Below are 13281 nucleotides of genomic sequence, written 5' to 3'. Positions count from 1 at the left end.
AACATAAAGTTCCAACTTGATTTTGATTTTACTAATATAAAGAAAATAAGAAAATAACAGATAAAAGATTACCCAGGTACAAAAAAGAAAAGTTATATCAACCCCAAGGTGCCAAATGATAGTGGAAGTGTCCTCTCTTTGCTCCTTAGCTATCTGTGTAGTCTCACATGCAAAATTAAATTTTAGCCCTTTGATGGTGGACAATCTAAGCATAAGAATGGCGTTTGAAGTGGCAAGTTAGAGTGTGAGAATGAACTATTGAGCATGGGATAAAATAATTTAAAGTAAAAAGGACTAAGGCCATTTTCCCCAAAACTAGGTTCAAGGGCTAACGGGTGGCAGAAAAAAGGAAGAGTGCAGTTTGAGCTTCTTGGATGGCACTCGAACAAAATCTGAGGAGAGGTAATCCTTATGTTTAAACTATGCAGATCAGCCTCCGGGCTCGAAGCCATGGCGGATTTCGAAAGAGAGAGAAAACAAAAGTTTGCGTTCTGCTCGCGACATGAACATTTTAGCGAGGTTACCTGGCTCTTCTAGGAAGAAGAAGTCGAAGGTTGCTTGGCTCGTCAAGGAAGAAGAAGGTGTAGGAGAAGGCTCGGGAACACTAGGCGGGAAGCGTTCGCGTAAGAATAGGATCGCAGGGCCTATGGTAATATTTGTGTGGCGAACGCGGGGCCACAGGCTCGATCTCGCGACCCGCTTTCCACCAACTTTAGCGATGTGACGCCGTGAAGTTGGAATCTAAACGACCGAATGTCACAATTTAGGGCCACGTCGTGGGAAAAAAGTGGCCCCAAACAGAGCCTAAATAAATAAATTCTTCTCAAAAACATTTTGAGTAATTATTTTATAGTCACTACCTTGAAATGAGATTATTTACTTCAATATAGTGGGTTGTATAAGGTTGGGTTGTGACAGTTATTTAGGTAGTATTAGAGCAATAGATTTGAAATAAATATTTTTAGAGTCATAAGAATGATTAGTAGATGAGTGGATAGTGTTTTCTAGATAATTTAAAATTTTTTTCTTTTCTAATAGCTTCTATGTGTATTATATTATGTCATTGCATGTGCATGTTGGGAATAAATAATAAGAAACTATGAATCCTTAAGATTGGGATGTGATAGATGGAGAAAGTTTCAATTAGGTTGGGGTGATATATAGCACAATGGTAGCAATAATGTCAGATTCTACAACTCAATTTGTTAACTTGGTGGTCCAATTAATAGGTGATGCTTATAATAGAATATCCCCTTTCAGATAGAGGATAGAGATAAATACTCATAGTATTCTTGAGTTTATAGCCACCTTATTTCAAAGGGGGTAATGGTGTCTCAAGTAGCTAAGGATGAGCCATTCCGATTAGAGAAGCCCTTTAATGACAAGGTAATGGCCTCTAAGAGCTGGGTTTTGGCATTCGAGCGATATATCAATTGATTTAGCCACATCCTCGTCAAATTGTACCCTATATTAATATTTTGACTTGTATCTTGCGAAAGATAACATAAATATCTTTTAAAAGTGTAAAATTTTCATAGAAGTGGAATAAAGCACAAAACTAAAAATCACATTTACAGTAAATATCACCAACTAGAGAAAATGATTATGAACACTTGTCTGTCCTTCTGTTACTACAATAATAATTGAAAAAAATAATATTAGTAGTCATTATATCAAATAATAGCAACCTAGAGATGATAATGAGATAAAAAAGTTGCAGGATAGTGTTAGGTAACAATAATCACTAATGTTGGTCTACGGTTATTACTAATTGTCGTTAACTTTAATTTTTCTTCATAGTGCGTGGATTTAATTCCTAGTTTTCTCCCCTTTCATTTTGGAAATGAGATATTAATTATTTTATTTCAAGTGGGGCATTTTGATAAATGCAACCAACATCCCAAAACTATTTTATCTGAATGTTCATGTTTTTATTTTGATCATAGATTATTTCTTCACCATATAAGTGTCCTAATAATCTTAGAATTCAATGAATGATCCTAGGCTCTTTGGATTTCTCTTATCAAATTACTATATTCAATTATATGCATGTCAATTTTGGATACCATTTAGCCCTTCAATTAATACTTTGAAGTTTCCTATAAGTGCTTGAGTTGGGCTCACTGATACTTAATTCAACTTACCTTTATTGTTCTTATATTAAATCATTTAGATGTACAAGTTTGCTAAAATTGGCAGACAAATGGTCCTGAATTTTATGAAAATTTTTACTTAGAGAATGACTTTAAGATTTGTGCTTTATTGGATAGATTTTTTGATGGTATATTAAATATATAAATTAATTTTCGCATTTTTTTAATTTTATAAAAATCATATTTTTGTGACACTAAAGTAAAATAGTCATTAATTATACTTGGATAATCAAATCATAGTATTATCCTACCTATATCATAAGCTTGAAGTCTTCATAAAGCCTCAATTCATCTCATATGAAGTCATTTAAGGAAACTTTCAACTCTTCTAAAAACTGAACTTTCTAAAAGAAGATTTCAACCCATTCAAAATTTGAAATTATTTAATAGTGAGTCCAACCCACTCAAGAATCAAAAACATCAAAGCAAAATTTATCTTTTGCATTAAAAACCAGTAATTGAAGTCAACCAATCATGCCAAAGCTACTCATTGATGTAATCATGTCACGTTAACCCAAAGGAAATACCACACAAGTAGAATGAAGACAACCAATTCATCCACTTATCCACTAAACCCCGAAGGACCAAATAAGCATATTTATCCATACCTTTCAGAAAAATAGAACAAATCATTAAATAAACCCCCTAAAATACTTTTCCATAATATCACTTCATAACAATTAAAGATTTTTTTTATAATTTCATAACTGATTTGAGCTGAAGAGTTATTCCAAAGTCATACAGAAACGCCAAATACCTTGATAAGCAGCTTTTTTAAAGGAAAATTTGCATGCATACCACTCAATTCTTATGTATTTACATATCTAACAACTAAACTTTACTTATTGCGAAACAGTGGCATTTTCATGTGATGTGAAATGTTTCATATATTAGATATGTAAATACGTAAGAGTAGGGTGGTATTTATGTAAATATACTTTTTTAAAAGCAACCAAATAGCTTAATTCAGCTTAAAGCTTCATAAACCCATCGTTCAAATGCACTGAACTGAACTTAATTTATATAAAAAGATAAAATAATAACAATTAATTAGTATGACAATGACATTGCAGACTAATACTTGATTTCAAATGGTTATAAATGGACAGCGGGAAACTATTAGTACTTAGTAGGGTTTGTCTTCTGGTCCTTTACAGGAAATCGACCCATCGAGTGCACAGAGAAGAAGACAAAACTCCTCAAATCATCTACAGGTTTTTTTCTCCAGATCAGAAGAAGAGAGAGCTTTGTGAGCGAATAGCAGGGAGAGGGGAGATGGACGTTCGTCAGCTTCAGCGCCAGTGGATTGATCTCATCTCCTCCCTTTTCCGCGAGGTCTCTCTTTCTCTGACTCTCTGAGTTCATCTCTTTTCATTTCTGTGCTGATGTTCTTTACTTTGAAGGATTTCCTGGACGCGCAATTCACGCAGCTACAGCAGCTGCAGGACGAGAGCAACCCGGATTTTGTGGTTGAGGTTGTAACCCTGTTCTTCGAGGACTCGGAGAGGCTTCTGAATGATCTCTGCAATGTTTTGTGAGTGGATTGGTTCTCGAAATTCTCTGCGGTTTATCTATTCTGCTCTGCAACTGATCGCATCTTGGATTTGTTTTCTGTGTCAATTTCTTTTATCTTTCATCTATTCTTCCGAAGGAGCCAGCAGGCGGTGGACTTCAAGAAGGTCGACGCTCATGTTCACCAGTTAAAAGGGAGCAGCGCAAGGTAGCTCTAATTCTTGAACCCGTAGTTGCTCCTTCTTCAACCTATATCACCTAGTGGTTGGGTTGTTCGAACCCTAAATCGGAAGCTTCATGTGTGCGTGTATTTTTATCCGAAACTCTGAGTTTCTGTTACCCTGTTCTGGAACAGCATAGGAGCACAGAGAGTGAAGAACGCGTGCATATACTTCAGAAACTGCTGTGAGGAAGGGAACCTGGAAGGGTGAGTTATAAAATAATGGAATCGAAACGCATGCCCTGTTTCTGTTTGATTAAAAGCCCCAAACAACCGTTATTAACCAAATCACTTTCCGCAGCTGTTTCGGATGCTTGCAGCAAGTGAAGCAGGAGTACTCTCTTGTAAAGAGCAAGCTGGAAGCTCTATTCGGGGTAATTAACCACCTTTTCTTTCCTGAAGCTTTTTGTCCTTCTCCATGAAAGTGCACTCATTTGGATCACATTATGCTCTCTATGACTTACTGTAGCTGGAGCAACAGATTGTGGCTGCTGGTGGGTCACTGCCAATGATGTAAATTTGGTACTTTTGAAGCCTGGATTTGGTGGACGAAGGAGAAAAGAAGAAGAAGAAGAAGAAAAAAAAAAAGTCCCTTTTTTTCATTTTGGTCTGCTAAGCTTGAGCTGTCAGCGCTTTGATCTCTTATGGCCCACCTGAATTGGGAGGAAAAATCTCTTTTCTCTAATTTTTTTTCCTTTTCATCTGCGTCGCTCTTTTTCATTTTGGTCTGCTAAGCTTGAGCTGTCAATGCTTTGATCTCTTATGGCCCACCTAACTTGGGAGGAAGCATCTCTTTTCTCTAATTTTTTTTCCTTTTCATCTGCCGCACACTCTCTTTATTCCTCCATTATGAAGCTCAGGATGGTCTAAAAAACCTCTGGATGTACTGTTATCTATTGTTTAATGTTATGTGGTCACTAACTGTTGTGGTATGTTGTAATTTCTTAATTTATGTGGTGATTAACTATTGTGACTTGTTTGTAAGTTTCAAGGATGGGAATTGGAGTGAAATTGCATTAAAAAAACGCTCAGAAGCTCAACTCAATGACTCATTTTGGCTTTTAATTAACTCACGATGGAATTTGCTTTTTATTTCATCTCATTCGGATAAGCCCTTCCGAAAAAAATAATAATTCAAACAAAGTCTTTTGAAATGTTGCAGTGGTTGTCGTTTTCATGGATCTTTAGCTTTGCTGCAGCCACTAATTTGGCTACAGAAAATACGTTGGAATCAATTTGGTGGATAAATCTCTGTGGATAGGCTCACGCTGTCTTCATCAGCGCCACTTTGATTATCAAGTTTAAAATTTTGAAAAGTTACTGATCTGTTTGAAACACTATTGTAGAAAAAAAAATTATTGTTCTAAAGGTTATGGTGATTATTATAACTTTATTTTATTTTAAAAAAGTCTAGTTGCATTAAGTCAGGTCAGATTGCAAAAAGCACAGATAAAATATAATTTTGCCAAATATGTGGAAGCGCGGTGCTTCCACTGCATTGTTGCCCCAATCTAAGCCACGAAAGAAAAGTTCAATAACTATTATCAAAATCAGTTGGTTGTGTGTGGCAAGATAATTAATAATTGACTAATGTTTACTAGCTTTTTATGTAATATTTGATATGTGAGTGATTTTCTTGTTACTAAGGGAGAAGTGGGCATGGAGACTAATGTAGGGATTGAGTTGGATTAAATTCTTTCCTCTTTATTTAATCATTACTCAAAAAATCATCAATTGTACGTGCTTAAGAACATGATGAATCTTAATTTGTTCGTGAATCATATCCCAAGAAATATATCACAAGTTAGGAGAGGGAGAGAGAGAAGTCAAAATTAATGAACAGTAATGTCTTGTATATCGTGTTATATTCATAAAATGTTTTCCCTATTTATAGATGAGAGAGTACAATATAAATAGTATTATATCTTTTGTCTTAGCTTTAAAGAGGGTTATACAGAGTATTTTTGATATTTTACAAGGTTGTGAAAATAGAATTGGATGTCAAACTGGAAGAAAAAAAATGCACAAAGTTCATTGGTTTGGCCAGGGTCGGGTGGGATAACATAATAAATATAAAAATTAATTAAATATGACAAAAATAATGCAATAAAAATATAATAATGTAACTATAAAAAAAAAAAAATACAATCATAGTTTTAAGTTTTGAAATTATTGGGTACACCTATAATAGGAGCGATTATTGCATCAAGACATCAACCGTGAATTTACATCCGAAATCTAATAGGCACTTGCCACGTGGCAAGTGGGCCCCACTGTAATACAATTGTTGGGTTGGTTTTTTGGAATCTTTGGCGCAATTTTTTCCTATAATGGAGCCATCAAGCTCTCTTTCATAAGAGCAGCCCACCCAATTCCCAAAAAAAAATTAATATTTTCAAAATAAAGAAAAAAACTAGCCCTATCTCGTAAACATTTCTATTTTCATTTAAACTTATATGTCAACTACTCCATATCCTGCAGTTCGATGATAAAAATAATTCATTATGCGCTTCGAACCGAACCATCTACCAGTTCACGTTGAAACAGGTCCTGTCCAATTTTCTAAACCTTGATATATTACAAATATAAGCTTATTGCTCAGCTGTTCTCTGGCTTGATCAACTGAGCCTTAATTGAGTTTGGATCAGTAAGATCATCTTCATAGACTGAAATTTGCTCGATCGAATGTGCTTGGTTGATATGGGTTGACTGGTTGATTGTGGTCAGATTGTTGATTCTTAACCTATGATAGGGAGCCTCTGAACATTCCTGGGATGATTGAAGATACTAAGGAACCAAATCTTCCCTTGGAAAGATATTCTTATGATAGTTGGCCAAATAATCTTTTTTCTCTTCTATGACTCAGTGACTCTTTTTGGTGTCCGCTGGTCATCTTTCGTATGTGTTGTTATTCGGTCGGCTTTGGCCTCGTTTGCTCAACTCGGATAGGTTAACTCGTTCAAATAAGTGAGTATTGTGGTATTCTATTAGTGACCTTGCTATGTCTTTCTGTTTTCATCGGATCATTGGATTTTTTCAGGATCAGTGCTAACAAATTATTTATGTACATATTTTAGTTCCACAATTATCTTACTTCTTGAAATATAGATCACATCTTTTTTTAATCAATGATTTAATAATTGAACCTGCTTGATTTTCACGCCTATGATCCTTATAATTAATACATGACGTGACTCTTTACGTTCAATATTTGCTTTGCATCCCTTCCCATTTGAATTGGTTAGTTTTTTAGCGCGAACATGAAAAATGTGTCAAATCCCCCGGCCAGTGTCCTCAATAAGGATCTGCTTCATGTTGCCTTGAGAGATCTAAAGAGCGGTACCCATTGAAAGATTAAAAGAAGAAAAAAACTATCATTCAGAAGAAAAAATAGGTCATGTTTGTAGATCAAGTTGGTTCGTCTGATGTGTTCCTCGGCTCTCGGTAGAGAAAAGTTCAAGCGAACGGTCTAACCATCTATTTGTCGACTCAACCCTTTGTTCCAGCACAGGGCTCTTCGACCAATGAGTGCCCAAGAAGCCTTGGTTTAGCTTAATTGATTTTTGTTTTTCTTACTTCCTCTTCTTAATGTTGTCTCTTAATGCAACTAACTTGGTCCATATAGCCTTGGCAATGACTAGCCTCTAGAGACATTGGTGAGAACCCAACCACGGAGCTAGCTGCTATGACAAAGGCATTAGTCGGTGGCAACCGACCCTCGTGGGAGGATGGTGAGATTGACCGCCAAAATAGTCCTCTCACGATAAAGCAGCTATTGGATCTCAGATATCCCTTAAGTTGTTGGCTCCCACCTCAATGAGATTGAGAACTCCTTCGCTCGGTCAGTCGGAATTCATTGAGGCGAAGAGATATGCGAGCTACTTTCTCATTTAGAGAAGGTGAAGACGATGGAGGGCGAGATGAATGCTCTTTGCTAGAAATTGTCAGACATTTGGGAGAGATCCTTCATACTCTGGGCTCAAATTGAGATAGATTGGGTGAGCTAGTTTAAGTTTGGGATGAGGTTTTGTATAAGCAACAGCTTTGGTTGGGGTATGTCCTGGTCAAAGAGAAGGACGTCCCCCGTATAAAATATTTTCTCTCGGCCTAGCTCATGAGCTCCTTTGAATTTGTAATATCTATTTTTAGGATAAAATATTTTTTTTTGTTTTGACTCTTGTGTTTATGTGATCTTTCTGTCAGCATTTTTGCAAAATTACTATGTTGTTACGTTTTTACCCCTATGCCATAATCATGCTATTTCTTTTGGGTTTGATGGTGCTACGCTTTTACTCTATCCTTTTCTCCTTATTTTCTTCTCTCCCTTCCCTTTCTCATTTTAGGCACAACATGATGACTCCAAATTATTTACCTAAGGCCTACGGGATTGTCTCAACCGAGTGATTGATAATAACTTAGAAAGAAGTCGATCGGTTAAGGAAAACTATTCTCTTCGATCATACAGTGAAGCTTTGTGTCTTAGGCAAAAATGATTGACTGACCACTCTATTCACCATCAACCTCATGTTTTACAAAGATTATTTTTATTTTGATTTGAGACTATTCTTCTGCCGGGAGCTAAGGGCCATTTGCCATCACTATAGAGTTATCTCAGCTCAAATACCACCTAATTTGATAGCTACAATTGTCATCTTCTGTCATTGGTCAGGAATCCTCTAGTGGATTGAGCTACTCACCTAACTACCTATTCGCCTTTTGAGTTGGTCTAGATGACAATGTACAATTTGCCTCTTTAAAAAAATTCCAATTTGTATGACTAAAGAACATAGCAAAGGAATAAAAATTGTGCTTTCTCCTAGGCTCTTCTCCTTGAGAATAGTACATTCAACTTGTTTTTTTCTGGCGGTAACCTCGGCAAGTCATAGTAGAAAGTGTTAGATCTTGTATTAGTGGAGGTGAAGGAGGTTGAAAGGTGTCACCTTTTGGTCCACGAATACCTTGATCTGTTCATTGTCAATTGATTTTTGCAGTTGAACATCTTCAGATGTGGATGACAGAGGAGGATTAGAAAACCTCTGATGTTCAAGAGGCCAAGCATTAAGTGACAGTTTCCACACAAACCTTGAAGAAGAAGGCCCATGCTAAACCTGCCTACTCTGAAACTGCTAAAGTGGCAAGCCGGCGAAAGCCACTGGTGATCCATGCTAGAGAATACCTAGATGGTGTGGAAATGGTTTACACTATGTTTGATTCTTCTATTATTTTTCAAAGGATTGTCACTTGCGAGCTCATCCATATTGACAGAAAAATTGCTATGGTGCCCGCTAATAGTGCCCTACCGATTGTAGGTCCCTCAAACACACAATACCAAGAGATAGAGAGGTTGACGAGCTTGACAAAGTAGAGCAGACACGAAGGGGAGGCTTGGTAGAACGACAAGAAAAAACATTTGCCATGTCGATCAGTTGCTCCTTACTTCGCCAATATTCTTTCTAGAGATGAAGTGAGCCATGAAACTCTGGTTAGCTCGAGCAGACTTGAGCCCGAGCCTTAGCCACCAGCCATGAAGAGACGTATCAATGGCGGAAGGAACCTCTATCCGACCTGAGTGACCTACCACTTCCCCCATATTAGAAGAAGTGGAAGCAATCATTGCTTTGGTGGAATCTAATGCAAGAAGTGGGGGCTAAGGTGAGCAATAGCTTGAATATTTAGTTTTCCTTAATCAACATAAAAAGACAGGTACTCTAACACCCCCCTTCATGGTTTTTTGTCCTTTGAATCTTGCTGACATCAATTGGTCTCCCTCCTATGAGAGGTTTCTTATGAAGCACAACCTCTTAGGCATATGCCACATGAGAGATAGTTATCAAATGATGGCTTGGGATGCTTCTCACTTCTAGTTGGCAGTCCTCCTTCAAGAAAATGAAGGATTACTAGAGACACAAAAGTTAGCCATGGCCAATGAGAGGGTAAAAAAATTGGAGGAATGGAAAGCGGCAGCTTAAGCCGAGGCTCTCATGCTGCAAAAGATAGATTGAACTATGTAAGAGAAAATGGCTATAATGAAGAAATTCAACAAGTTTTTTGGTATTCTCTCTACTCATCCATGTAAGGTGCAAAATTCTTGTTACAAAGATCGGAGAATGGGTTGCCTTCAGCGTTGGCAGGATGGTGAAGACAAATTTGGTCTCCTCCGAGTGAGCTGATATGGATAAGCTTGTCACCTTGCTTTTGGACCTAGAGGAGGGGGAAGAAGATGAGAGTGGTGAAGACGATAAAGGGTCGTCGAGTATATGACTTTCCTTCAGCTTCATCTATAGTTTAAAAAGGAAATTCTTGAAAATTTTCTTCATTTTCTTTTTGAAAACTTGTAAAGAAATGTTCAAAAATTTATTAATTTTTCAGCCGTGAATAAATGCAAAATTTTCTATCAATTTTACCTTCATTTTTCTTACCTTTGATATGTGTTTGCTTTTCCCTTGATGTGCATGCCTTTGAGTTTATCTTTTTATTTTAAATACCTATGTAGAATAGTTGTGGTAGCTATGGGATTTGATTGGCCAAATGAAATCTTCATTGGGTTGTTTCATGAAGCCAAAAGGCTAATTAATGTATGATTATAAATGAATTATGCTACCACTCGACTCTAGTCTTACACTTCTTGTGTACTGGTCGCTCGGTTAGGTTGTCGCTTTGAATGGGTTGCACCATACATTAAAAATATTAAGCAGATTATACCACATCCTTCATAGGGGTAACTATGAAGACTCATTTCTGAGAGGATTCACATGATAAACACCATTGATTTTGCCACTAATAAGTAGGGAATCTCCGCCAGAGCTTAAACTGGCTTGAGTTAGGTGACATGGATTTTATTAATGCATAAGTGTTATGGGGTCAGTCTTATTTAATTTACCAATCAGACTTTTGTTAGTCATTGACGGTTATTTTTGATGTCAATGATGTTATTGTTTCTTGAGTTTGTTTGAGTTTGTCAAGTCTCAATCGAATTTTGACAATCTCTTGCATCAACTTCTCGATTTTTCTGGTGTCCCGAACCTAGATTGTGCGCATAAGTAGAAAAAAAATTGCTTGTTTATTTTTAAGAAATTTTCAATAAAATAGAAGGGTTAAAATGATAAAATATTTTTTACTTGTCGAGATACATAATTTTTCTTAGGGATAGAAAATTTTCAAATCATTTCCATTTAGCGTCTGAGGCACCACCTTCATGTGCTCATTAATTTTACTTATTAGAAAAAAATATTTTGGTTTTATTTTTTGTCACAGATGCTTGGCTTGACTTCTTAGATGATGAGTTATCAATTGCTCGATTACTTGAGTTTCTTTGTGAGTCTTCGAGGTGAGCTCTCGTCGAGTGGTGAAGATTGTGTCTTAGTTTTTGTCTTTCTTCATGGGTTGTTTTCTTTGTTGGATGGTGGCTAGCTTACTCGATTTTAAATGATGCAAGGGAGGAGTTGTATTCATCTGCTGATATATGACTGTTGGCTAGTTCCAATAGCTCAGTTAGTGTCTTTGGCCAATGCAAAACTAGAGCACATCAGAAGGCTCCTTCCTTCAGTCCTTAAGCTTGGGCGACATGGGTGACCGTTGGGTTTCATATTTCACATCTCCAACATCTCCTTTTGGGAGCATGTGATAAACGAGCGAAGGCTCTCGTCTTGTCTCTGCTAGATCTACAAAAGGGAATGTAGCTTTTACTGAGGCTTTTGGGCACTAACAAATGATGCCACAAATATTCAATTGAAATCAATGAACGATGATCATTTCCAACTGTAATTCTTGAAACATCTGAGACCCGATGATGGGGGATTTTTATGTGTCACCAAACACTATGGAAACTTTTAAAATACTTTTATCTAGATGTTCAAGCAAGACATTTTTAAAAGGAATATATATTTATGAAGGAAGAAAATGTTAACTTAAAAATGGGCATAATCACCCAGATGATTAAAGTCTTTGTTAGTCGACAAAACCATGTTATTTCCTTCGTCAGATGAGGTTTATTTTACTTATAGGATCTTGTTTCCTATAAGGACAAGCCCTCGTAGTTAATTACATGTTAGAGTTATATGTCCAAAAGAAAACTCCCAATTAATGTTATTAGTCAAATTGTCAGAGATCAGACTTTCATGATTGGGATAATTGAAGGTAAGTGGAGGGTATAAATTGGAAGAATTGAGTTCAAAGGGGTGGCATATACAGTCCGATGGAAACATGTTATGGGAAAAACCCAAACAAATTGTAGGATGAAGTTTGGAGAGTGACAATTGAATGTTTGAAAGGGACTGATGGTAAGTTTGAGCTGATCAAGTAGACTCAAAAGATAAATTAGGGATACTGAATTTGATTGACAAACGTGGTTGAAAACCATAAGCTTAGGATAGACTCATGCAGAGAAAGATTTATAGATGAGAAATGAAACCCTATAATCTATAAAGAATTCTAAGGGCGAACTAACCTAGACATGGGGAGTAACATCCCTGATCAAAATGCCCACGGTATTTTGTTGTCCCGAAAACATTGGTATCCATCAACTATGATCGACCTCATAACAAAGATATCCTCTGAAGTGTTTTAGGGTTGAGAGTTCATGTTTTTGAAGTTATATGACATGCCTTCATCAGTAACCGCGGGTTACTTCATTCTAAGGTATTCTCTTTAGTCTCAAGGTTAAGTGGGTTGACTTGGGCTTTGTTGGGTTGAATGGGATTGACTCAGGTTAAGTTTAGGCATGGGTTGAGCTTGGTCTGAGCTTAACCCAGATCAACCCAAGTCAACCCAAACTAAACTATTTTAGGTCTAGGCTGAGCTTGGGCTTGGTTGGGTTGACTGAGATTGACTCAGGTTTAGTTTAGGTTGATACAAGTTAAGTTGGGTTAATTTGGGTTAAATTGAGTTAAACTGGGTTGACTCAGATTGAGATGGATTTGATTTAGTTTGCCCAAGGTTAAGCCGAATTAACTGGGTTAAATTGAGTTTAATTTTGGTTGATCTGGGCTAAGTTTAGGGTTTGGCTTAGGTTAGACCTGGGTTGGGTCAGGTCTAAGTTGGGTTAAGCTAGGCTAGAGTTTGGGTTAGGTTAGACCTGATTTGAGTCAGGTCTAATTAGATAAGGTCTGAGTTGAGTCAGACCTGTATTAGGTTTAGGATTTAAGTTAGGTTAGACTTGGGTTAGGTTAGGTCTAATTTGGGTCGAGTCTGGGTTAGGTTAGACCAAATTTAGGTTTAGGGCTAAGAATAGGTTAGACCTAGGTTGGGCTAGGTCTAGGTTGGGTCAGGTCTGGGTTGGGTCAGACCTGAGTTAGGTTTAGGGTTTGGGTTATGTTACACCTTAGTTGGGTTAGGTCTAAGTTGGATCAGGTCTAGGTTGGTCAAACTTGGGTTAGGTTTAGGGTTTTGGTTAAGTTA

At 36.9% G+C, this 13281-nt stretch overlaps 1 protein-coding gene across 1 annotated transcript; it reads left to right on the top strand.

The window, feature by feature from the left end:
• The first annotated feature begins 3267 nt into the window (after positions 1–3267).
• Positions 3268–4585, top strand: LOC110022048 (histidine-containing phosphotransfer protein 1). Its single transcript, XM_020720826.1, has 6 exons — positions 3268–3488; positions 3557–3687; positions 3805–3873; positions 4021–4092; positions 4187–4259; positions 4355–4585. Exons 1-6 carry the CDS (start codon positions 3429–3431, stop codon positions 4400–4402), a joined length of 453 nt encoding a protein of 150 aa, XP_020576485.1. The 5' UTR covers positions 3268–3428; the 3' UTR covers positions 4403–4585.
• Positions 4586–13281: the final 8696 nt, after the last annotated feature.

The sequence above is a fragment of the Phalaenopsis equestris genome, unplaced genomic scaffold, assembly GCF_001263595.1.
Source record: "Phalaenopsis equestris unplaced genomic scaffold, ASM126359v1 Scaffold000165, whole genome shotgun sequence".
In the NCBI taxonomy this organism is placed as follows: domain Eukaryota; kingdom Viridiplantae; phylum Streptophyta; class Magnoliopsida; order Asparagales; family Orchidaceae; genus Phalaenopsis; species Phalaenopsis equestris.
Note: the sequence above shows the minus strand (reverse complement) of the source record. Positions and strands in the feature narration are given on the sequence as shown.

What these genes read in the sequence shown, in the direction of transcription:
- LOC110022048 (XM_020720826.1), top strand. Translation starts at nt 3,429, where the DNA reads ATGGACGTTCGTCAGCTTCAGCGCCAGTGGATTGATCTCATCTCCTCC. An exon ending in TCTCCTCCCTTTTCCGCGAG is followed by an intron (nt 3,489 to 3,556) that starts GTCTCTCTTTCT and finishes TTTACTTTGAAG; the next exon opens with GATTTCCTGGACGCGCAATT. An exon ending in AATGATCTCTGCAATGTTTT is followed by an intron (nt 3,688 to 3,804) that starts GTGAGTGGATTG and finishes ATTCTTCCGAAG; the next exon opens with GAGCCAGCAGGCGGTGGACT.